The sequence below is a fragment of the Grosmannia clavigera genome, assembly GCF_000143105.1.
Source record: "Grosmannia clavigera kw1407 unplaced genomic scaffold GCSC_140, whole genome shotgun sequence".
In the NCBI taxonomy this organism is placed as follows: domain Eukaryota; kingdom Fungi; phylum Ascomycota; class Sordariomycetes; order Ophiostomatales; family Ophiostomataceae; genus Leptographium; species Leptographium clavigerum.
In genome coordinates, this window is record NW_014040801.1 from 470885 (window position 1) to 494422 (window position 23538).

The following is a 23538-nucleotide window of genomic DNA, read 5'->3' on the forward strand; positions in this document are numbered from 1 at the left end:
AGACTGCCATATGTGTTTTCTTCGAGCCACGGCCGATGAGGAAAGAAAGTGGGAATTGGTGGCAATGTAAGTAGACAGCGGGGGCCAAAGGCAGAGACAAAAGAGGGCGAGCCGCGCTGTATAATAAGCGCAAACGCAGGGTATGACTTGTGTGCCGGTGAGTGAGGGAAGTGGATGACGAAGGATTGGCAAGCAGGCGGCCAGCATTCACGAGGTCAAACGCCCCAATATTGGCGGGTGTGCACGACGAGCAAGCTGGCTTCGGGTTCTGGGTCTGCCGATGCGACCAGCGAGGCGGACAATAGCAGGGTGCTTTGTCCAAAGCACTGTCTAGATGGCTGTCCAGAACACCGGTGGCGGCCGCTTTGGGGTGGGGACAGAGAAGGGGGCGGCGGAAGGACAAAGGAGAATGGGAATGTACGGGGAGAACAACAGGACTTGAAGCCAAGCAGTCAAATCAACGGGGAGTGAGACAAACCTTTTTGCAAGCTTCTGGGGGGCCGGCTTGGTTCCGGAGAGACAGATCGAATCGGGAGAGCTCACTGGAATGAAGCAGAGGATATGTGGGATAGAAATGTTGTGCAACCCCGATTATTTGGCGGAGGTGTCGATCTCGATAGCAGCCGGGGCGAAAGATCATGAAGCTCGAGGCCTGCTATGTAGCGAATCCTAAGCAGTCCAGAGTGTGATGTCTGCGGGAACGTACGCGAGCGGTGCTTTGGCGAGAGGTGTGTGTCGTGAAGGACAGGAGAGAGGGCGGTTTGAAAAGAGGAGCTTCCAGGGGGGCGTGAAAGAGACCGTGAGTCTAAATGCGTACGAGCATAGGTAGAAGGTAGGTTGGCTGATGATCCTGAGGACGAGGCGACTTCAGGATGGTCGAGATTGCTCAAGGGGACGATCCAAATATGGTTCGTATCTCTGTAAGGCGTAGAAGGTAGAAAGGGTGGTCAAAGGACGAGAGGGGGGGCTTCAATTTATTAAGGAGCTGCAAAAGAAAAAGGCTAAACTGAAGACAAAAAGGGTATGAGGGCCAAAGAGAGATTAGACAAAAAGAGAGTTTGGAAAGCTCCGCCAGGAAGGCACGAACATACTATGTAGAGGACGAAGCCAAAAGAAGAAGAAGAATAAAATAGGGGCAAGCTGTACAGTAAGTGTAGTGATACATGCACCCCTTCCAGACAAAGCACCCCCATCCCCACTCATAACGCATGTATGCGGTACCTCTTTGCCCATAGGCAACACCACTACTCGGTACAGAGTACCATGCCATACACGCGCCCACCCCACCATGACTTTTGTGCTTTGGCCTAAAGAAGACTGCATGTACCCCCTACCGTGTAGCGCCTTGGTCCCTGTCGCCCCTGGCCCATGTCCCAGTTCCTTGGGCTACCACGGTCTACGGAAAGGCTGCAAGACGTATAATTGCAATTTTACGATCGCGCGCGTGCCTGCAGGGAGGCATGTGCTCGTATGAAGGTAATGTGTTGCGCTGCTACCACTGCGATCACTGCTACTACTATCACCGCCGCTATCATTACCACTACCAGCACCACCACTACGGCCACCACTGCAGCATTGCCTCAGTACGGAGCACAAGTACACGCAACTAGCCGTGTTCTTTGTCCCGGCCGGGACGCCGTCCTATTCCGATCTAATAGAATCTGCAAAAATGATACCACCCCCCTAAAATGACGGAGAATGCCTCCAACAGCCAGAAAGGACAGCCTAGCGCCAACAATCACCTGAAGCGGATGCGGAAGACGGAGGAAAACGTGGAAGGCAGAGACGAGCAAGGGGGCTGAGGGCCCACGGACGTGTTCTTTTCCTTTCCTGTCGCCTCGTCCGCCTGGTCGGGTCCCTGTCCCGTCCGTCCGATGCAGGAACAGGCCAAATTAGCAGCCAAATGTAATATCGCACAGCAAGATACAGCGAGCAGCCAACACAGCCGGCTACTGTAGCGGGTCCGGCTTTGGTCTGGCTGATAAGATATCGTATCTTACATATTGCATCTACAGTCCGTTCCGTACTATGTACATTGTACTCGCACAAGAACGGTGGGCTGTCCGAGCTGAAACCCATGTGCAGACGGAGTGCGGCCTCTGCCCGTCGACCGGCCAATCGATTGTCTCGCGACGCAATAGAGAGCCGAGCCATCGATTTGTCTGGGCCGCTCGCTGCGCACAGCCTTGGTTCGATCGTGCACAGTCGCTTCCTGATCTCTCGCTCGTGCTCTGTATCTTGCGACGTCGTATGTACTCCATACTCCATACGAGCACTCGGCCTCTCGGCGCCAGCCAGCCGTTTACCATTCCCGTCCCCGCCTGCCTCTCTTCCTCTCGCCCGTCGTGTGATCGGCATCAGCTACATACTGTAGTACGAGTACGGAGTACATAGTAAGAGCCCGACTTCAGCTTTCACCTCCCGTCCTTGGCCATGAGAACACGTTTTTCTGATTGCCACCCCGGCCCAGGCCATCCACTTCTCCCCTTCGCTAATCACGACCACATGGCAAATTCGACTCCGGCCCACCAGACGAGTAATCCCTGCTAGCGTCACTGGTGCCGATGAGTGCTGGGATTTTACGAAACGGAGACGCTAGTCGTGTAAATTGCGATCGCGAGAGAAGGGGGGAAAATCTGTGGGTTCCAAATGAATTCGGGTCAAATTACTCGTAGAAAATGCAACGATGCCTCTTCTCCCCCCCCGCCCCGGCCCCGGTTTCCAGGGAGCGATGTATCTCAAAACATGATGCTACGCGAAAACGCCGCTGTAGAAAAGACGGGGTTTTCTGTACTATGTATCAGTCTCTGTTCTCTTCCCTCCCTGGGTGGACTTTCATGGATTCGTACTATGTACTCCGTACTCCGTCTGAAACTGATCATTCGAGGCCCCTACGGAGTACATCGAATGCAGAAGGAACAAAGAGAGAAGCAGAAAAAAAGAGGACCCCGACAATCCCTTTGCATTTGCCGGGCAAAATTGCCGGCAGAAAGAGCAATCGCATATTCTACAGAGTAGTATCTTACGTACGTTCGGCAAGAGTCTTCCGTTTTAGGCAAGTAAAGGCATTCAGAATGCAAACGCCTGGCCATACATAGTAATCGCGCCGAAATACAGCGAGGGAGGTAGAAAGAAAAAGAAAGAGTTGGCCGGCGGCATGTCTATGTCTGCCTGCCGCAAACTGCCAGCCGTTGACTGCTCGGCCGAGCCCCAGAGGCAAGGAGAATCTTCGGAGAGCTAAGACTGCGGCCGCAGCTACGGGGGGGAGGGGGGGTATTCCAAATCTAGCAAAATCCAAGCGCTAGAATGGAAGCAGCCATTGTCTCCCAGCATCTTCGGTACTCGTTGCTCGCACTTCTCCTAGTCGGTATGTGGCCCGCCAAAGTCCATCCATCAGCCGGAGAAGCCGCTAAATACGAGGCGGAGAAGCGCGAGGGCCTGCTAGTACAGGCTCTGACTACAGTATCTTACATAGTAAGATACGTAGTGCTGCTGAACTGAAACTTTGCCTATGAAAGAGGGCTCCAAGCCAAAAATAAGGATTTAAAAAAAAAACATACTATGTGTACAAGATTGGGCAAGTAGAAGAAGCCACAATTAGCTGCGAGCTCGGCATTTCCGTGAGCAAAACACTTTCGTAATACTGGTTGTCACATGCCAGCTACTTTGCACATAGGCCTCCGCTCTGCTTCCTTTGTCATGTCGGTCACTCCGTCGCCGTGTCCATCCCAGCTGCCCATGGTACAGCAACTCATACAGGCACACCCACGGCACAGCTTTGTCATGCCCTTGCCCTTTCATTCTCAGCGTAGCGTTGCGCTTGCCGTGCAGCACGTAAGAAACGTTGCCACAGCAAGACAGCGTCGCCTGCGACCGGATCGAGGCGTGTGGCGAGGACAAAGGGGAAGGACGCGAGGTCACGGCGACGCGTAGCAGATACGCAAGATAGGCAAATAGCCGTTGTCGCCGACGCCTCTGCCGATTACGAATGGACACGCTGGAGGCCAATGTCAGAGTCTCACGGCATGTGGCCACAGCAGACAAAGCAAAACAATGACTTGATGCGCCAAGCCACCCTAGACTCGTCTGCTTTGTCCTGCCTGCTGCGATAAGGTGCCACGGAGCAGAGGAAGCAGAGGAAGCAGGAAGCAGGAAGCAGGAAGCAGAAGATCCGACGTGGCCGCCTGGACACATGCGAGTGCAATGCAGCCAGCATACGGCCTTGATACAAGCACGACCACGACGCTCGGCCGCTGTCCAGCCGAGCTGGGACACCAGTTTCTGCGACATATCTTACCCTCCCTGCGAAATGGGGATCATCCACAATGGAGCCTGCATATCGCACACACTACTCGTATGTGGTACTCGCTCGCCGTGCTCATAGCATCCAGAAAGCGTCATGTGTGCAGAGCATGACGGTAGATGTCTGCACATGTCGTAATGGCTGCAGGCCTCATTTCCGAGCAGACTGTCTGGCTGCACACAAAGGAAACGACGCTGTCCGACGTAAGATACAACGCAGGGCCTCGTCCTCCCCAGTCTCGACGTTCCGTCTGCTCATTTCAACAGCACCCGATGTTCTGCAAGGAAGCGCTCGAGAGCCTGGCAACCACGAAAAGGCCTTTCCCGGTCCCGTAGCCACAAGTGGACTCAGATCACGTCGGATCGGCAAATCTGGACTTTGTTTTTCTTTCCGTTTCGGGGCGACTTGTTTTTTCTCTCGACACCCACAACCCGCAATCCTGCGCCTCCCTTTCCGCAACAAGTGGAGAGGTAGGGGTGGTTGCTATGTATCTTACTCCGTATGCCTTGTGTCGCCTGCACGAAGCAGCCGAGATACAGACAAAACCCAATGCTCCGTACCTGTCGGCGCCCCATCGTCGAAGATGCCTCCTCGCTTTACCGCCTGAGCCCTGCTCTCGTTTGGCTGGGAAGTGTCTGCAAGGATTCAGACCGCCCTCTTCAGCAGCCCGTATGAGACGTCATGCGGAGTTGGACCGTCGCTAATTAATGGGGCACCTCTCTGCTGTCTCGACGCAGAACCCTGAACACGCATGACGTTGAGAAACAAGATCTGAGCATCTGCCAATACTATGTAAGCACCTGTTCTTGGGTTCCTATTATCGTGGGTTTTTTCGGGCTGCTGCCGTTGCTGCTGCTGCCGCTGCTGCTGCTGTTGTTGTTTACATGGTATATTGAGCTGGCAGATATCCACAACCGGCCCAAACGGACAAATAGGGAAAACAGAGCTGGTATCGACAACAAAATTGGCGTACTGCTTATTCGGGACGTGGAATACGCTACACGGAGCATGCCACTTGGATGCAGCCAATCGCTTGCTTTTATTTTCTCGGCATCTTCCTGTCGGCAGAGCATCTTGCTCCTTGGTCGCTGTCCATTTGCCTAGTAGCTGTAGCTTCACGCATGCCAAGGAAGCCCTGATACTACCGCACGACGATGCATCACGAGACTGGATAGTACAGTAGCGCGGTCCATAATATCGTTGCCTGGCTCAAACGTTGCGCCTTGTTTCTTTGCTGCACACCGCATGCTTGATCCATTTAAATACAGCTCTCTCCAGGATCATCCCCCATATCCTATGCCCAACCACTGCAATATCCTGCATGCGTTTTTTACCTCGCTTCGCCGCTTGCAAAGGCCAGTATTTGCAGGAGCGGTGTGTGAGAAGCTACGAGGAGACCTTTCCTGCTGCCACGAAGCTTTGCCTTGCATGGCCCCATTGCAGCTGCCGACCAGTGGAAGAAACGAAATACGATCCATAGGTAGAGCACAGCGGACACATGGTAAGCAGTACTTTGTAGGATGGCAAGTACGTCCTGGATTCCTTTTGCATCACAGGTCCTACGTGTCGGGGTTCACAGCGAAGAACTGAGGCTGGGACGCTGATTTGTTGGCAAAGGGCCCTTCATCCCGGCCCGAAAACGGCAGAGTCAACAAGGTAAAGAAGAAAGTTACTAGGCGATTGTAGATGCTGAGACATCTCTCTCTGTCTCTCCCTTGATGCCTTGCTGCTCGCATTCTATGCGCGGATCTCCTGCCCGTTTCCTTTTTCGACGGCCGTCGTCGGGTGCATCCTACGGAGTACTGTTTCAGACATGGGTCACACTCCGCATACTCTCTCCTACGTCGGCGACGGCATCGGCAGCAATGTCATCGACAGGGGAGGCATTGGCCGCCCTGTTCGTCCTTTGTCTTCCTTTATTCAGCACGATTAGTGGTCAGGCAGTAGCAGACAGCACCTGACAAAGTACCCCATATCTTCACATCTTTTGCGACGAAAAAGCTGTCCCTCGTAGCAGCGATCGGGATATCGCGGCTCTTCGTCCCATCCTTCTCTCGGCTGGCTCCAGTGCGATTTGCCGTGTCCGGCGGCCGATGCGTCCAGACTAATCGGACAGGAGACCCTCTCTTGGCCCTAATTCGGCGCCGTTCACTTGGATAACAATGTAAATTGCTAGAGCATGGGGTTCCTGTCTTTCATTTCGGACGTCTGAGGCCTGGGCCATCGCCTCAGCCGACCTCTTCTTTCATATGTCCTGCCCGGGTTTCGAAACGATATCTCCCTGTTTCTTCTTTGTCTACTTTATCAGATCAAGTATCTTAAGATATGTAACAAACGAGCTCAGAGCCAGACGCACCACGACACAATGCGGCACCCCCCTCTTTCCTACCCCTTCTGTTATTAACCCTGGTTCTTGTATCCTTGTTGTTTCCCCGATGCTGTGGAAGGATGCACGTCTCCCATACGGCCAACCGACTGTATCCCAAAGTATCTTATCATATTTACACGTTACATAGTATGGCAGGATGCAATGCTGCCTTGGCAAAGACGTTCGTATTTAGATTATGCCAGTGCAAGACGTGTATAATGCCTCTGCAGCTAGTAGCGTAGCTACGACATCGTTAGTCCCGGAAAATGCCAAATTGACAGACATTTCCCCTCGCGCCTTGGCTCTCCTCCCTTGCTCGTCTGGTTCTTCGAGAGTACGGAGTAGACATGGTGATAAGCGGCAGCCTAGGCCGGAGCCCGAGCACATTCGTATACGACCGAAAATTACACATCATATGATAGGAGGATTATCTGGTCACCTGAGACAGCCAGGTCGGAAACTTACGATAATGGCATACCCAGAAGAGCGGACAGACAGGGTCGGATTTCGTAATTTTAATCCCGATAAGGAATGCGTATTGAATCTTCAAGGCCTCCTTGCCTCACGTCCGAGACGTGGACGGAACGTAATAACCGAAATGAAATGCTTTGATGTGAGGGATGGTAGGCGTGAGCTGGACCTCAGCATGTTGCAGACTCTCCCACCAGGTCTGCTCATGTCCACCTTCCCCGGACTGTCGTCGACGCACTCTATTGTCCCTTAATACGATGTGTCCATATGCAATTCTATTATGGCGTGACTAGAGTCGGTCGAGAGCAACTCCGCCTTGCAGTGCATAATCATCCAAGGGCATGGAATTGCCCTTTTCCCGTCCCCGTACTGTGTATTCCGTATTCACATGTCATTGCTGTATTTTGTATAAGGTACATACATGGTATCGGAAACGCGTCTTGATCACCCTCTCTAAAAGCAAGTATAAAGACGACTGCTGCCGTCGTGGCCGAACGCCGCATTCGCCATTGTCCCGAAATGATGTCAAGTAAAGGAGAATTATATGAATTAGAGTGCATGGCTCGCAGTGCGGCCTATCGTGGTCATGATCGTGGCTGGCGAGCCAGTTTAGTTGCCGACAAACACCGAGATCTGCCCGGAAGCTGGTCAGCACTTTATCCATAGCTTTGCAATGTGTGCATGCGCATATGGGCACACGTAGGCCACGACGCGGCGATGTAGAGAGGGGAAGGGACGACATACCGCCATCAGCACGCAGCAGAGACTGATGTAGGGGCTGAGCCGTTCCCCTATCCGCGCGCCCTTCCAGAAGACGCCCATCGGACTGTCGAACTGTCAGCATTGAGTCAAAGCCGTAGACTAAACGGAGGTTACCTACCCTTGCTTGCGGTTGTCTAGCAGCGCAGGAAACATCTGGTGGACGTATGTGCTGGTGCAGATAAGGAGGAGGAGGACTAGGAGGAGAGACTGGAAATTGAACAGGGCCGACTGCAGGAGTTAGCTGGGAGCTGCCAGAGACTGCGTTCACCACGAGGGTAGAAGGAGAGGAGCATACCATGATGGTGATTGGCAAGGGACAATAAAGCGACGCGAGCTGGATCGTGAACCGGTTCAGGTTGAGTTTCGTGACGCTTCTGTTTCGTAACACGTTTTCGGTTCTGCTTCGCGTAGCCGACCAAAAAGCACACGTGATTGGCCAGACGATTCTAGTCTCTAACTTCTAGGCCGCTAATTGCAGCCATGTGACTTCCTGCTTTCTAGGTGCTCCGGTCTCACCAGATCTCTCTTCACTCGTAACGAAACACTACAAACGGCGTAGATAAGTGGCCCGGTCAGTTGCAATTGCAATTTGCTGCTTTCTGCTGGCGAGGCAATGGCCAGCAAGGTTCACGAGTTCTCACCGGGCCGGATCAACTGGCTTCCGTCCAAGGCTCCCCTGTTCGCTGCGATTTTAGCGCAGGCAATCGTGGGGAACTTCCTCCAGACAAACGCAACGCGCACGCCGGCTCTGCCTTGTCATTCTTTCGCCCGCTTGGCTCTCACATCTGAAGGGACGCGCTGTGGTCAGACCTGACCATAATACACCGGGCCAGGCTTGGCAATCGTGCGGGCAGACAGCCACATTGAGCGAGGATGGAGCCTCGTGCGCGGGCCGGCAAAAATGTCGGCAAGATGAACTTTGGCTACGGCGAGCGTGCGTTTCCGGCCTGGCCTTGCATTGAATGCGGCCTGTAGCTGACGTGTCTTTACAGTGCGCCAGCTCCTCTACGGCTGCGGCGACGTCCGCGAACCGCTGCCCGACACGATGCGGCTGCTTGACGAGATCGCCACCGACTTCATACAGGGCCTGTCGTTTGAGGCAGCGCGCGTTGCTCACTATGCGGGCCGGCAGAAGATCAAATACGAGGATTTTGAGTTTGCGCTCCGGCGCAACCCGCTCTTCCTCGGCAAGGTGCGCGAGATGTTTGAGATGAGCAAGGAGGTCAAGGACGCGCGCAAGATGCCGGGCATCGGCGAGGGCAACCTGGGCAAGGCAGATGTCAACGAGCTGGCCAAGCTGGGTGGTATCGGGGAGGATGCGACGCGAGAGGCAGGTGTTCGAGGCGCGACCGACGGCGACGGTGGCGGTGCGGACGGCCAGGGCAGCACGGTGGCCGTGCCACAGAAGCGCAAGTACAACAAGACGGGCGAGTCCAAGAAGAAGAAGAAGGCCAAGTTGGCGGCGCTGGCAGCTGCAGGAAAGGGAGCCGACGGCGGCCTCTTCGGCAACGGGGCAGCAGATGCTGATCCAACTGGCGGGGCGGCCGCTTCTGCTTCTGCTTCTGCTCCTGCTTCTGCTGTTGCTTCTGTGGGCGGCGGTGATGCTGTCGATGGCCGGGGCAGCGTGGCGCCAGCTTCGGCCGTGGGCGCAGACGAAGGAGACGACTTGGCCGATCTGGACGACGACATCGATGCCGAGCTGAGATGAGCAGATGACGATGGTATGCATTGGAACGTGGAATTGGCAGCGTGGCGTCATGGACTCTGGGCACGGGCATAAGGCCTGTATATTGCATTGCATTTTAATTGCATACGTCTCTATTTGATTGATAATTTCGCGGCTGTCTAGCTGGTGGTCCAGAGGTGTCTGTCAGACATCAACGCCTGTCACGTAGAATCGTCCGTCACTTTTAATGCAGTCACGCGTCGAGCGACCTTATCAGCGATATCGGGTACATCGGGAGGGGGGGGCTTGGCTGCAGTTGCCAAACTCGGAGTCCAGTATGGTGTCGATTGAGCAGCGAAAAAAGCACCATATGTCATTAGCTAATGAGGGAAGAGGCAAGAAAATACTATCCGTCGGCTCGGCCGGTGTGCAACCCCTCCCTCTTCGACTCGTCCGTCGAGTACTGCCTTCATGTTGGCTGGCCTATATTGTGGAGTTGCGGTGCTAACGGAAAAGTGATGCTGGGTTTTAGAACTCGCATGTCTTGGTAATCTTCCCTCTTGATTCGTGCTCATTACCGTTTTTGCCTCCCATTCTCGCCGCCTTGTGCGCTGTCCTTGATTTCTGGGCCATCTGCTTCGTTTCAAGGCTGGTGATATTGTAGGTACAAAACCAGAGGTTCATACCGAATTGACCGGCCATTATGTCGCCGTATCTCCCGGTCCCTCAGACGCCTAGCGCCAAGACGAGGCTCGAAAACGAAATCAGCGAGATCAGCCTCGTTTCTGGCCAGACGACACCACAGCACACGCCGATCAGGAGTCGATCACCCGCCGTATCTGCGGCTCTCGCAGGCGACGATGCTACCATTGATGGCGGCTTTGCCAAGCACAGCCGAAAGACTGCGTCCTCACCACATCCACCGCGACAACTGGAACGACTCGATGTCTTCCACCGGATTTCCATCGGCTCCCTGTCCGACGCCTATGGCCCGATGGCTACCCAGCCGTTCCGGATACTTTCACCGGGTCCGGAGGCTCTAATGCGACCACGATCCCCGACAGCACCGACCGGCCGACTCCAGCGGCTGTGGCTGGACTATCGAGCCGTCATCTATGTCTTTCTCGCCCAGCTGTTCGGCGCCCTGATGAACCTGTGCGCCCGCCTGCTCGAGTTGGACGATCACCACCCCATGCAACCCCTGCAGCTGCTCTTTGCCCGGATGAGCGTCACCACCGTCGTCTGCAGCATCTACATGTACCGGACCGGCGTGCCGCACTTCCCGCTGGGCCCGCCGAGCGTGCGCTGGCATCTGGTGGTGCGTGGTCTGGCCGGCTTCTGCGGCATCTTCTCCATGTGGTACTCCATGATGTACTTGCCGCTGGCTGAGGCCACCGTCATCACCTTTTTGGTGCCCAGCATGTCAGGCTACTTCTGCCATCTCCTTTTGCACGAACCCTTTACGCGCAAGGAACAGATCGGGTCCGGCATTGCTCTCCTGGGCGTCATCCTGATCGCGCGTCCGGTCTCTCTCTTTCCCTCGTCCGCGCCCGAGATTGGCCCCGTCGCAGCCCTGCTCGCCAACAGTACTGGGGCGGCATCGACGGCTGCTGCCTTGCTCTCTGAGCATACTGCTTCCGTTGTCGCCGTGGCCACCGGGGCTGACGCTCTCGGCCCTGCAGCCACCAATATCACGACCGGCATCGAGGACCACGCTCCGTTCGGCAGCAACATCTCGACCGTTCAGCGCTTGATCGCCGTCGGCGTCGCGCTTTTCGGCGTCACTGGTAGCTCGTGTGCCTTTACGGCCATCCGTGCCATTGGCACGCGCGCCCATCCGCTCATCTCCGTCAACTACTTCTCGACTGCCGGCACGCTGGTATCGACGGCCGTGCTGGTTCTGGCCCCGATCATAGGCTTTGGACAGCCAGAGTTGCACTTTGGCATGCCGAACTCGCTGCGCCAATGGGCCTTGCTGTTTGTCACCTGTGTCTGCGGCTTCCTCACGCAGCTGTGCATCACCAAGGGACTGGGCTTGGAGCGGTCCAATCGTGCCAGCGCCATGATCTACACCAATATGCTTTTTGCAGCCGGCTTTGACCGCTTTGTTTTTGGCAATCAGATGGGCATCATTAGCCTCGGAGGCTGTGGACTCATCATCGGAAGCGCCCTATGGGTTGCCCTTTCCAAAAGGCCGACCCCCGACATACGGCCCGGGACTGTAAACGATGTCGAGATCGGCCATGCCAATTTGAGGGTGCCCGAGATCGACGTCACTCGAAGTGCCTTGGTCGCCAACCCGACTGCAGAGAGCATTCCGATGCTGGCAGCTATCGACAGCGAAGACGAGGAGGACAACCGTACAGGACTTGCCTCCCACGTGGGGTCTAGATCAACATGATATTGATTATATGGAAGCATTTAGCGTGATGGCAAATAAACGAAATGGTATTGTCTCTTGACAGATATGACGGATTGGGCAAAAGGCCGTAAAAACTTTCACGTGACAGCGACAGCTATGTGCTATCGATAAGGAAGCGCGGCCGCCAAAAAATCGGATGGCGCGCCGCCGGTTGTCTCCCTTCCAAAAACGGCCTGTTTGCAATTCAGACTTGCTTGACCACCTGCTCCATCGACCGCCGTTCCACGCCTGCGTCGAACCCGATTGTCCAATCCCAGACGACAAAGCACAATAAGCTGCAGCCGAGCAGTCGATGAACCGTTGCAGTCGCACAGATTGAGCTACGAAGCGAGGAGCCAACCGCCAAAATGGTGCAGATCAGCGAGGTGAAGAGCAGCAACCGAGAGCATCGGACGTCGGCACACACACACATCAAGGGCCTCGGTCTCAAGCCCGATGGAACAGCCGAGCGGCAGGCGTCCGGCTTTGTCGGCCAGGCGACGGCACGAGAGGTGAGAAGCGGGAGGCGTGTGTAGATTTTGGGATTTTGGGCATTCGGTCCAGCTGCTGACAAGCTGCTCGCAGGCTGCCGGTGTTGTAGTCGACCTGATCCGGGCGCACAAGATGGCCGGGCGCGGCGTACTGCTGGCGGGCGGACCGGGCACGGGCAAGACGGCCCTGGCACTGGCGATCAGCCAGGAGCTGGGAACGAAGATTCCGTTCTGCCCGATCGTGGGCAGCGAGATCTACTCGACGGAGGTGAAGAAGACAGAGATGCTGATGGAGAACTTCCGGCGGGCGATCGGGCTCAAGGTGCGGGAGACTAAGGAGGTGTACGAGGGCGAGGTGACGGAGCTGACGCCGGAAGAGGCGGAGAACCCGCTGGGCGGCTACGGCAAGACGATCAGCACGCTGCTGATCGGGCTGAAGAGCGCCAAGGGCCAGAAGAAGCTGCGGCTGGACCCCAGCATCTACGAGGCGATCCAGAAGGAGCGCGTGACGGTGGGTGACGTGATCTACATCGAGGCGAACACGGGGGCATGCAAGCGGGTCGGCCGATCGGACGCCTACGCAACCGAGTTCGACCTCGAGGCCGAGGAATACGTGCCGATCCCCAAGGGCGAGGTGCACAAGAAGAAGGAGATCGTGCAGGACGTGACGCTGCATGACCTCGACGTGGCCAACGCGCGGCCGCAGGGCGGCCAGGACATCATGTCCATGATGGGCCAGCTGATGAAGCCCAAGATGACCGAGATCACCGACAAGCTGCGCGCTGAGATCAACAAGGTCGTCAGCAAGTACATCGACCAGGGTGTGGCCGAGCTGGTGCCTGGTGTGCTCTTCATCGACGAGGCCCATATGCTCGACGTCGAGTGCTTCACCTATCTCAACCGCGCCCTCGAGTCGTCCATCTCGCCCATCGTCGTGCTGGCCTCGAACCGCGGCATCACCACCATTCGTGGCACCGATGACCTGGTCGCTGCCCACGGCGTTCCGCCCGACTTTCTCGCCCGCATGCTCATCATCCCCACCCACGCCTACGATGGCGACGAGATCAAGCGAATCGTGCGCATCCGCGCCACCACCGAGGGCGTCGCCGTCAGTGAGGCCGCCATTGACCGCATTGCCGAACATGGCGTGCGCATCAGCCTGCGGTACTGCCTGCAGCTTCTGGCACCTGCCAGGTATGCAATTTCTTTTTCTTTTCTCTCTTTCCCTTCTCCCACTAACAAGTACAGCATCCTGGCCCGGATTGCCGGGCGCAAGGAGATCGACATCAAGGACGTGGCCGAGTGCGAGGAGCTCTTCCTAGACGCACGGCGAAGTGCGGCGCTCCTGGCCAGCGAAAACGGCAAGGATTTCCTGCCATAGAGCAGAGCGACAGGCTACAGGCATCGACATGCCAGGAAGCCCCACAATTTGGCGAGACAGCTCATTTCCAGCTTTGTCTCTTCCGTGGCTTGAGACGACCATCGGTGGTCCAGCTGAAGACTTGGCCGACAAGAACGACAAAGAGGAATGGCGGCCCAGAAGAGCAGACAGGGAGGGGCAAGAAGGAGGATGGGAGACGCAACAGACTTGTCAGATCTCGGAAGAGGGACAGCAGGGCCGCATGGAGAATCTGGTGGGGACAGCTTATTGGTTTTGATTTCTTTGCTCTTCTCTGCTTAATGGCTGCATTTGTCTTTCTCTCCTTATTTCGAAAAGTGGGTTGCTTTCAGCATTCAGAGCACGGGAGCAACAGATAAATGACAGCCGAGACAGGAGATCCGGACGCAGGCAGACATGGACTGGAAAGAAAAGAACAGTCTGGTGCCAGAAGCCCGGCATCAGACTGTCCGCCTCGTCTTTCGTTGGCTGCCTATACCCGCCGTGACCCTGCATCTCTCTCTTTAGGGTTCGTTTTCTGTCTCAACCTCGTGTCTGACTACGGCTCGACGTTTGCTGCTCCTCTTGGTTGGGAGTTCTGTTTACCGGGGGAATCCCATGTCTTGGATTGCATGCATGAGAAACACTTGCCTCCCCTGAATGCCCTTGCCAATCGATCAGATGACCCAAGCGTTTTGTGATTTCGCTCGCGTCACACTGAGTCGTGATGGTTTGTCGGTTGGGTCACGTGACAATATACTGCATCGTAGACACGTCCAACGAGCCAAACGCCAAAATAGCCCGCATCTGATGGCGGGTGGGCTGCCAGAAATGGCGCCCGATACTACTCCAGGAGCAGGTTAACAAAGCATCGAGAGACAGCGGAATTCGTGGAAGAAATGGATGGCCCTCAGCGATGGCACCGCCATGAGCTCATCGGCTATCGAAACAGGCAGCAGCAGCAAGTCGGCCAACATACATTGTCTTTGTTGCCGTTGGCGCAAGCTGCAAGTGCTACGAGCCCAAGGGCCTAATCAGTTTCCGGCACCTTGGTCCGGTTTGTTGTTCGCGTACGGTCCAATCACGATGCCCAGCCTTGCCGTGCAGCGCCAGAACAGCAGGCCAGGTGAGAAAGAGGCAAGTAAGGGAGGACGTTGCGTGGGATCGTGCCAGCACTGCCCGATACACGGCCATTGTCTGCCGCAAATGGCAAATGGCAAAAAGCAGCTGCAACGGTCTGACACCATGGTCGTTGGGAGTGTGTATATGTGTGCGCGTGAAAACAAGCCTGCCGGAGCAATGGCAGCCTCCCTTGGACATGGGACTGCGTCCGTGTCCCCTCCATGTTGGACGGAAACGGCAAGTTGACATGGAACGACGAAGAGCAGACGCCACGATGGCACACAACAGCATGCACCGCTCTTGTTCGCGATGGACGAAGGCGGCAGCAAAGAGGTCAAAGAAAATGATATAGTCGCTAGCACAAACACGCGGTAGGTAAGCGGAGGCCAGCCGTAGCAAATGAATATCCGAAATGGCTTCTGTGGGCAGAGACCGTTTTTCGTCAGTCGCTCTCCCAACAGCGTCTTTCCTCCGGTGCAGCTTTATTTCTTTTTCGTCTCACTCTCTCTTTTAGCCTATCTGCCTTTTTTTTTCTTTCTTTTTCCCGGCTTCCCTGTCAATAATTCGCATCAAAGGCAGGGGTTCGTTCAGCATTGAGAAGCAGTACCAATAGCAACAGCCAAAAAAGGAGAATGATGGGAGGGTTGTAGGCCACCCTCCCTTTCGTCTATTTTTTTCCTACATGGTGTCTTCCCATTCATCAGCCCCAGCAGCTGTTGAGATGGCCTTTTGGGTCTTGACACGTTGTTTTGACTGGTCCCCGGAAGGGGAAGTGAGTTCCGGACAAGCTATACCCTTTTTTGGGGGGAACAGCAGCAAGGAGGCCATTCTGCCTACCATTTCTATGTGACAGCTTGCATAAAGACAAAAAGAAGCGAGGCTTGCTACAAACATAGTCATACCAACACACCCCCCCCTCCCCTTTCTTAAATATTGTAGGATGCAAACACACTTCTGCCTTCGTCCCAGGATATCTCACAAAGGAACAATACCTCAGAGAGAACTAGCTTCCAACTGAGGGCAATTCATTCCACTGCGTAGCTTCCCTGCCATTCTGCTTCTCTGCCAGCCCTCAGTTCGAGCAATAAGATCACCCACACCGTCGATTTTGCCTCATTCTCTTCGTTTCATCTTGCTCTTTTACAAATCCCACCTGTCATAAACAAAATCATCAGAAGCCAGTCCACCTAAACGGCTTCTGTCCAACCAGGTCGATCGGTTTCAGTTCTTGCTGTCACTTCTCTCATATCCATATATTGAATCCTTTTCTTTTACCCCCCTCCTCTTCACGACGCATTCAGCTTCGTTCTGGCCATACGCCGTTCTCCAACTTCCTTACATGTCATCTCTCGCACAGAAATATATATTATTACAAGACTGACGCTCTTTCATTTCATGACCCACCCCTTCGCGGACCAAACGCTCTCCAAGCCGACCCAAACGCCCTGCCTCTCCGGTTCCGTTGTGGGACCTGACTCTGCTTCCCCCTCTCGCTCTCTTCTCTGTTCCTCTTGGCCTCTCTGCCTCTCTGCCTCTTTGCCTCTTTGCCTCTTTGACTCTTTCTCCCTGTTTATTGGGAAAGCCTTTTTGTTGCGTCACTATATAACTTCTCCTTTTATATCTGGCTGTCGTTTTCTCTTTCATCTTTCTAACCCTGTCATCGCCTTTCTTCTCTATTATTGTCTTTCTCTTGCAGTCTCACCTCCGTTCGGCAGCATTGCTTTCCTGCACCTATTCTTGTTTTTACCCTCCCCTTACCGTTACAATACGTCGTCGTTTTACTATCGCTTCTGTCTTGCACTACTTCTTGACCTTTGCCAGTTTCTGTTGTTGACATCGCACCCTCTTATACATGGCCATGTCGTCTTTGAAGGATGGCAGCAGAAGTGCACTTGGGAGGGACGGTCCCCGATGCCTTCCACCTCCGCGTCACTCCACGGATAGAAGCGCTGGAACCAGGAACGGTGACGGCAGGGATTCAGGTGGCGAGGATCGACATTCAATCACGGTAGCAACATCTCGTTGCCTCCGTCTTCCACTATCTACTGCCAGCTTTCCCCTAATGCCGTCACCTAGTCATCGTTCGACATCTGTCATGTTGCCACCACCTCTCCTGAAAGGTGTTGATGGGTACGAGAAAAGCGAGAGCGGAAATACACCTAAACTGGACAGTTCACCCCGCCTGAGAAAAAAGAGGCCAGCTCCACCTCATCCTCTCTTGGATGTGGAAAGTGTGCATAGCGACATGAGCGACTCTGATGAAGACGAATCCGAGAACATGGCCGATGGAGACGTTCGCAGGGGCATCTCGGCGCTGGAGACTCTTGACCCGCCAAGCATGTCGAATGGCGACTTCATCTGCCTCTGTACGCCGGCTCCCAAGATCCCTCGACCCCGAAATGGTAAGCATCTTGAGCTCTCCGTATTCCGTTGAACTTTGTGCTAAAGAAGGGTAAAACCCCCCAGCTTTTATCCTGTTTCGGCAGCACTATCAGGCACATGTCGTGGCAGAGAATCCGGGCCTTACAAACCCAGACATATCCAAGATCATCGGTAAAATGTGGCAGAAGCAGCCGAAAGACATCAAGGATGAGTGGAAAAACCTTGCCGACAAAGAGAAAGCACGGCATCGTATCCAGTACCCAGACTACCGCTATCAGCCCAGGCGTGTTGGCAAAGGTGCATCTGCAAATGGCCGATCGGGCATAGCGGGCGTTTATGGGAGCGAAGGAGCAGGCGGCAACAGCGTTGCAAACGGCGAGCTCGACCCTAGCCGCTGTCCTAAATGTGGAGGACGGTACATTGCCACGCCTCGCACGCCTTCATTATCGCGGTATGCGCTGGTATCAGCAAAGATGCAAGGAACACCGACGTCTGCCATTGCCATGTTCGACACGAGTAAAGGCAAGAGCAACAGCACAGCAGGTGCCATACACACAACGTCTGCGAGCTTTGAGTCCGAGCGGAACTACCGCCATGGACTTTCCAGTCCTGGGCCGTCCCAGTATTCGTCCGTGTTTGACAGAAATTACCAGCGAGAGTCGGGTCGTCGGCCGCTACCACAACATGGCCGTTTTGGTGTCAGTCCTGGTCCCGGTGCTGGAGTTGGTTCTGGTCCTGGTGCGGCTGCTGGATATATTGACGACATTCCTCCTGAACACAAACGGAGACGCTATGAGATGCCGGCGGCTTCGCCTGCACATCCGGCCAGGGAAACCGGGTTCGTCTCGTACCGACCGGCACCTCATCAACACTACACCGGCAACCCTCCACCGATGACACCCACGTCTGCCCCCTTGCCCTCGTATCACCGGCCCCCGCAAACATGGATGGATCTTCCACCACCGACACCGCCCAGGCTTGCCACAAGAAGCCAGATCAATGGGTTTGATGCAAGAAGCGATAATCCCACGTCAGAGGCGACCCGTAATGGAGGCCGGCTGCCTGCCCAGTACAGGTCTTCGTCCATGTCGTCATATCCTTCAACGTTGGCCCACCATCCGGCATCTCAGATCCAGCGCACACCGGTCGACAGCAAGTTTTCGCTGTCTGCTGTAAGGCGGCCCGGAGATGTGACATCTGGACGGGAATATGCTCCGCAGTTGGCACGTCTCCCACCACCCGGAACCTCATATGGCTATTATCACCTGGCAGAAAGCGCCGACAATACTACCCAACCGCCTACCACACCTATGACAGGGTTGTCAATGGCGACAGCCACTCCTCGGTCTGCTTCGGTGGTTGATCCGCAAACAGATGCCAGTGGCGCTGCTGGTAGACAGCAGCAGACCCGGTCTGGCATTGCAGATGATTCCCTGAAGCTTCCCCCACTGCAAACATATATGCTTCCAAAGGCACAGTCACCGCCCAGGTCCGATTCGAGCAATGGTGACGGCGGTGGCGAAAGCAAGAGCGCTATCACGAGAAGCCAGTCTACCATCCAGCCAGGCTCTTCTGTCGACGTCAAGATGGCGTCAGACAGCGTTTGTAACAGTGCTGGGAGTAGCGGTTTGCAAGACCTGCGCTCATTTGCCATTGCCCCAATACCCATGGCAAGAGATGGGAACACGGACAGGGACAACCAGTCGAGTGGTATCTGGGCCATGGTGATGAGCGTGCCCTATCTGAACAAGCTGGAGGTTCTGCGACGCACCAGCCCACCACAGACAGGGTTGTCGAAGCGAGGCCCAATCATCGCCGTTGAAGGCTGCAATGAGGCACTGATTGCGGAGGTCGGCTTGATTGTCGAAAAGGCCTTGGTGCAAAGCGGGGAGTGTGCTGTTGGGGTGTGGTCCACGCTGGCAGACAGGGGACAGGACAGGCCCAGCAGCAGAGGGGGCGACTGTGCCGAGGAGAATTATGACGACCAGTACAGCGGCTCTGAGGCCCTGTCATCCTATCACAACTTCATCGTGTCCTGGCACAGAAAGTCGCAGGAGATCATCCAGCACATCAAGACCACAGAAAAGCTTGCCTTGGCGCCGACACCGTCAGCTTCCTCAAGTGCCACCCCGCAGCCCGAGGAAAGAAAGGGCACAGGTGCCGTTGTTTCCGCGTTGGCAGACAGGGCAATAACTCCCCCGGCTCCACCATCACCTGCATCGCCGGCTTCGGCGACTGCCACACCGTCGCCCGGCCATTCTCCCCACCCGCAGAAAACACAGCCGCCGTCAGCAACAGCGGCCCGCCTGCCGGTCGCACTCATCACCGGCGGCTATAGCCTTTCCATCTCGGACCACTATGCCACATCTGTGCCCATCGAGGACGGCTTTCCGCCCATCGGCCACTGGGAATGGATGGCAACGCTGTGGCGAGGTACAGCTGGCCCCGACCTGGTGATATATGCCGACTCTAAGCCGGCGTTGAAGCCAATGGACAGTGTGGTCAATCTTCACGCGCAAGAGGGCGTCATGGTTTTCCACGTGCCATCAAAACCGTATGTCGGGAGCCAGGACAGCGCCAACAACAAGCTGGTTGACGACAAATCGAGCAGACGCCTGGCTTTCGAGGTGATGGAATGGGTGCGTACTGCCGGCTTCTGCGAGGATTGAAGTCAGGAGCGATGGCTGTGGGAATAGAAACGGAAAGCTGAGAGAAATACGAAGTGAAAGACGGAAAAGGGTTGAGGGAACACTTCCCAGGTATACTATGGTGTTGTACCGACGCTTGGGGAAGGAGCGTTCCTGCAAAGCAGGAAGGAGGAAGTATTGGCGGGCCTTCTGCACTTGTATTTTGTCGATTGCTGCTTTGTTGGTGCAGTTCCGCTGTCTATTATCTACACTCGTTTCTTGCCCGGCCAACAACATATCAGATAAACCCCCGCTGTTTTGTTTGTGCACATTGGCAGAGGTGTGGGATTGGTAACAAATTGCATAGCTTGACTACTTCACATGCGCAAAACAGGACCGACGACCAGGTAGAGGACGCAAGAGGCAACCACCGACAAATGCAGCATAATACGACTACCGAATCTCAAAAAGAGCGTCAAGACCTCCTGTTGATTGCTGGAAGCTCGCTGTGCATCTCGTCAACATATCCACCCCTTCACACTTCGTATCGTACACCCACCAGACTCGTCGTGCCGATTAGCCCTCCCATGTGTCTTGCTGGCTCAAGAAGTGGTGATATCTGGCTTAGGTGGGGTGGGCTTGGGCGGGTCAGGCGTCGGCGGGCCGTCTTGAATTGCCATCATCGCCATAGAAAGATGGCAGGAACGCATGTTGAGCGAATGAACGAGAAGTTGTCCCTGGATGGGAGGCAGCAGATGCTGAGATGGTGCAGCGCAGTAAAACACTCCCTGTGTGCGAGTGTTGGAAGGCAGAGGTAGCTTTGGGCGATTTGATAGAGAAACAAATGGTAATCAGAGTTATGGGTCACTTTCGATCCTGGACGGGAGCGGGCAACGCCAGCTTAGAGGATCAGAGAAGGACAGAAGGAGAGAGGGTGGACGAGAGTGGGAGCGACTCCATATATGACATCGGTCCTCAGGCGTGCTCCTACGCTTTACGTCAAGCAGGCACTGGGAGTCCGTCTGCAATTGTAAGCCTCCCCCCACGCCTGGCTGCCGGCGTCAATGGGTTGTAAATGAGAGGAGATCGGTATATGTACGAGTGCATTTACTCCGTAGTTCCCCAAATGTTTTGTCCCAAGAGGGGCGAAAACGAACGGAACGACAGCTCATCACGCCCTTCCCTAACATGGTGCATGAATGACGGGAGCCAATGCTGGCTGTTTGGGCCGCCGACCGGCCCGCTTATCCCTGTGATAGAGATGGCCTGACAGGGGTGGCTGCTAATACAACGTGGACGTCATGGGACATCGCGAGACCGATGGGCGTCAGTGCCACAATGGTGCACGTGGCAGTCGTCTCTACCTCCTAGTCCTCCTGGGATTGTCCTCAGCTTTTCCTGGCGTGGTTCGATCGGCAAACAGGCAACTTGAGTGAGTCAAATGAGTGGGCTTTGATGCCACCAGGAGTAAGATACATCGCATGTACACAGAGAGAGACTTCAAGGCACTACTGGCATAAACCCAACTCCTGCCTCGTACATGGCCTGTAGAGTATCTTACCAGTCCTCTCGTCTGCGTACCGAATTCCCCCACAGGGTGACTGTACGACGTGCGTGTACGAGCATATACTCGCACACCGCGTATCGCCAACCGAGAAGATGGAAGCTCCTTCCTGGTAAGTACTGGTACGCATACGCGTATCCTGCGACGAGAACGGAGCCCGAGGGGACGGCTGAGCCATCACGGGTTAGTCTCCCGACAGCTGTAGCGATCGCGGCACCTTATCGGGACTTGTGGGAATAGTACTTTCGAGTATGTAGTATGCAGTCTATTCTCCTGCCTGCCACGCCTGTCTCTGCCGTCTTTATTCTGATCCAACCACGACGTCCGGAGGCAAGCCAGCTGGCACTCTCTCGGCCTCTTGCCAGAATGCGACATTGATAACAACACCGAAAAGCGGCAGCGGATAGAGCGGGAAGAGGGAGATACGGCAAGAGGCGCACGGAAACGCGGACAGAACAGGACGGGCAAGATAACGGGAAGAGGCATGTTGCTGGGTCCCAGGCGCTACCCACTCAGCTCCATCTATGGTTTGCCACCAAGGCTGCGTCTTCATCTGTCTGTCGGCGCGTGACGTCGTACTGCGGCAGCTCGACTTGCCCTGTGCTTTTTTTTTCCTCCGCTCCTAACGAGGACGAGCAATCGGCACGGACCGGGTGCTCAATGTGGGAGAATGTGCAGAGCCAGCTGAGAGAGAGAAAGAGAGAGAGAGAGTGCAGATATTCGTAGACGGCAAAAGAGGCAGAGCGTCGCCGAGCTTCGGACAACAGTAGCTGCTGCAGAAGGGAAGAACGAAAGCATGTTGCCTGTCTGTCTCTGTCTGTCCGAGTGTCCACCCGCTACAAATACTCGTGAGATACATGCTCTCTTCGCATGAACACACGCCCCTCCCCCCCACTCATCAAAGGCCCAACGGATTGGGTATTTAGACTGACTCTTTGACCGGCCTCTTTGCCCTCGAGTTCTGCTACGTAGTATCTCTCGGTGGCCGTACGAGTACGAGGAAGAGGCCTGGGCGACTGCATCTTCTGCGTCTGTGCTCCTTCCTATCATACCCCAGATTCACACCTCTTCGTGAGCAGCCTCCCCTACCATCCGACGCCCTGTGCCTCGCGTAGCCCTGGCTCTCGGAACGACGACAGGCATGAACTTGGTCTTTGTGTGTCAACCCCTTGTAGCCCATCTCACGTGCTATTCCTAATTTGTTGCCACACCTCCTTTCTTTCTCGGCCGCGCATTACCCTCTGTCGGTCCTTCTTCTCCGGCAAGCCAAAATCAAATGAACATCTGCTGTCGCGAGCACGGCCCCTCCTGGTTGCTTAGTCATCATATTCGGAGGACAAATGCTGCAGTCTGCAGGTACGACGTACGGAGGGAAGCAAGACATTCTGCTCTGCATCCCGGCAGGTTTTGTAGCCGAGGCCAGGCAAGTATGTCAAGCAGGCGGCTACTCCACACTTGCCATACAAGCCCACCAGCTTCCCCATTTTTTTACTCTTTCTCCTACGAGTGCCCGTACTCGTATTTCGACCCGAGGTACAGAAGCAGGTGACTTTTTACGTCATCCTTGCTGCTGCGGTCTGCGAGGCACTAACACACCACTAAGCTCCACCTAGCCCCCGCGTTTAACGGGGGCCTATCTTCACCAAGGAAGTTTGCCTGGAGGCGCGTCCGCAGGCCATACAACTAGCACCCGAAGCTGGCAGAAATGGAGAGAGAACCAGCACACTAGCACAATAAGTACATGGAAGGAGCAAGCAGCCGTCTGCCGAGAAGAGGAGCAACGAATCGGCTTAGAGGGAATGCCAAACGGGAGGAGAATCAGGAGGAAAATCAGGAGGGCAATCAGGCGAGCTTAGAGCTAAGCCGAGAGGCAGGCGACAGAGACGAATGATATGTCGGCTAACCATGGCATTCGGCACTTGGCACTAGGCTCCAGGAACAGAAACAGATCTGCCATATATAAAAGCAACAGACTGCTCATTTCCGTTTTCTGCTAGCACTGC

General features: G+C 55.1%; 5 protein-coding genes across 5 annotated transcripts; 4 read left to right on the forward strand and 1 right to left on the reverse strand.

The window, feature by feature from the left end:
- Positions 1-7751: 7751 nt before the first annotated feature.
- CMQ_1335 (transmembrane protein 167 precursor) lies at positions 7752-8202 on the reverse strand (the record flags this gene model as incomplete). Its single annotated transcript, XM_014318414.1, has 4 exons — positions 7752-7775; positions 7887-7968; positions 8023-8132; positions 8200-8202. 4 exons carry the CDS (start codon positions 8200-8202, stop codon positions 7752-7754), a joined length of 219 nt encoding a protein of 72 aa, XP_014173889.1.
- Positions 8203-8777: 575 nt separating this feature from the next.
- On the forward strand, positions 8778-9612 carry CMQ_1078 (transcription initiation factor tfiid subunit; the record flags this gene model as incomplete). Its single annotated transcript, XM_014318157.1, has 3 exons — positions 8778-8838; positions 8897-9359; positions 9528-9612. 3 exons carry the CDS (start codon positions 8778-8780, stop codon positions 9610-9612), a joined length of 609 nt encoding a protein of 202 aa, XP_014173632.1.
- A 661-nt stretch (positions 9613-10273) lies between these two features.
- Positions 10274-11971, forward strand: CMQ_682 (duf6 domain containing protein; the record flags this gene model as incomplete). The annotated part of the gene is made up of 1 exon (XM_014317761.1): positions 10274-11971. The coding sequence occupies one exon, from the start codon at positions 10274-10276 to the stop codon at positions 11969-11971; it is 1698 nt and encodes a 565-aa protein (XP_014173236.1).
- A 368-nt stretch (positions 11972-12339) lies between these two features.
- CMQ_1024 (aaa family ATPase) lies at positions 12340-13843 on the forward strand (the record flags this gene model as incomplete). The annotated part of the gene is made up of 3 exons (XM_014318103.1): positions 12340-12483; positions 12557-13656; positions 13711-13843. 3 exons carry the CDS (start codon positions 12340-12342, stop codon positions 13841-13843), a joined length of 1377 nt encoding a protein of 458 aa, XP_014173578.1.
- A 3364-nt stretch (positions 13844-17207) lies between these two features.
- CMQ_1586 (hmg box protein) lies at positions 17208-20013 on the forward strand (the record flags this gene model as incomplete). Its single annotated transcript, XM_014318665.1, has 2 exons — positions 17208-17364; positions 17429-20013. 2 exons carry the CDS (start codon positions 17208-17210, stop codon positions 20011-20013), a joined length of 2742 nt encoding a protein of 913 aa, XP_014174140.1.
- Positions 20014-23538: the final 3525 nt, after the last annotated feature.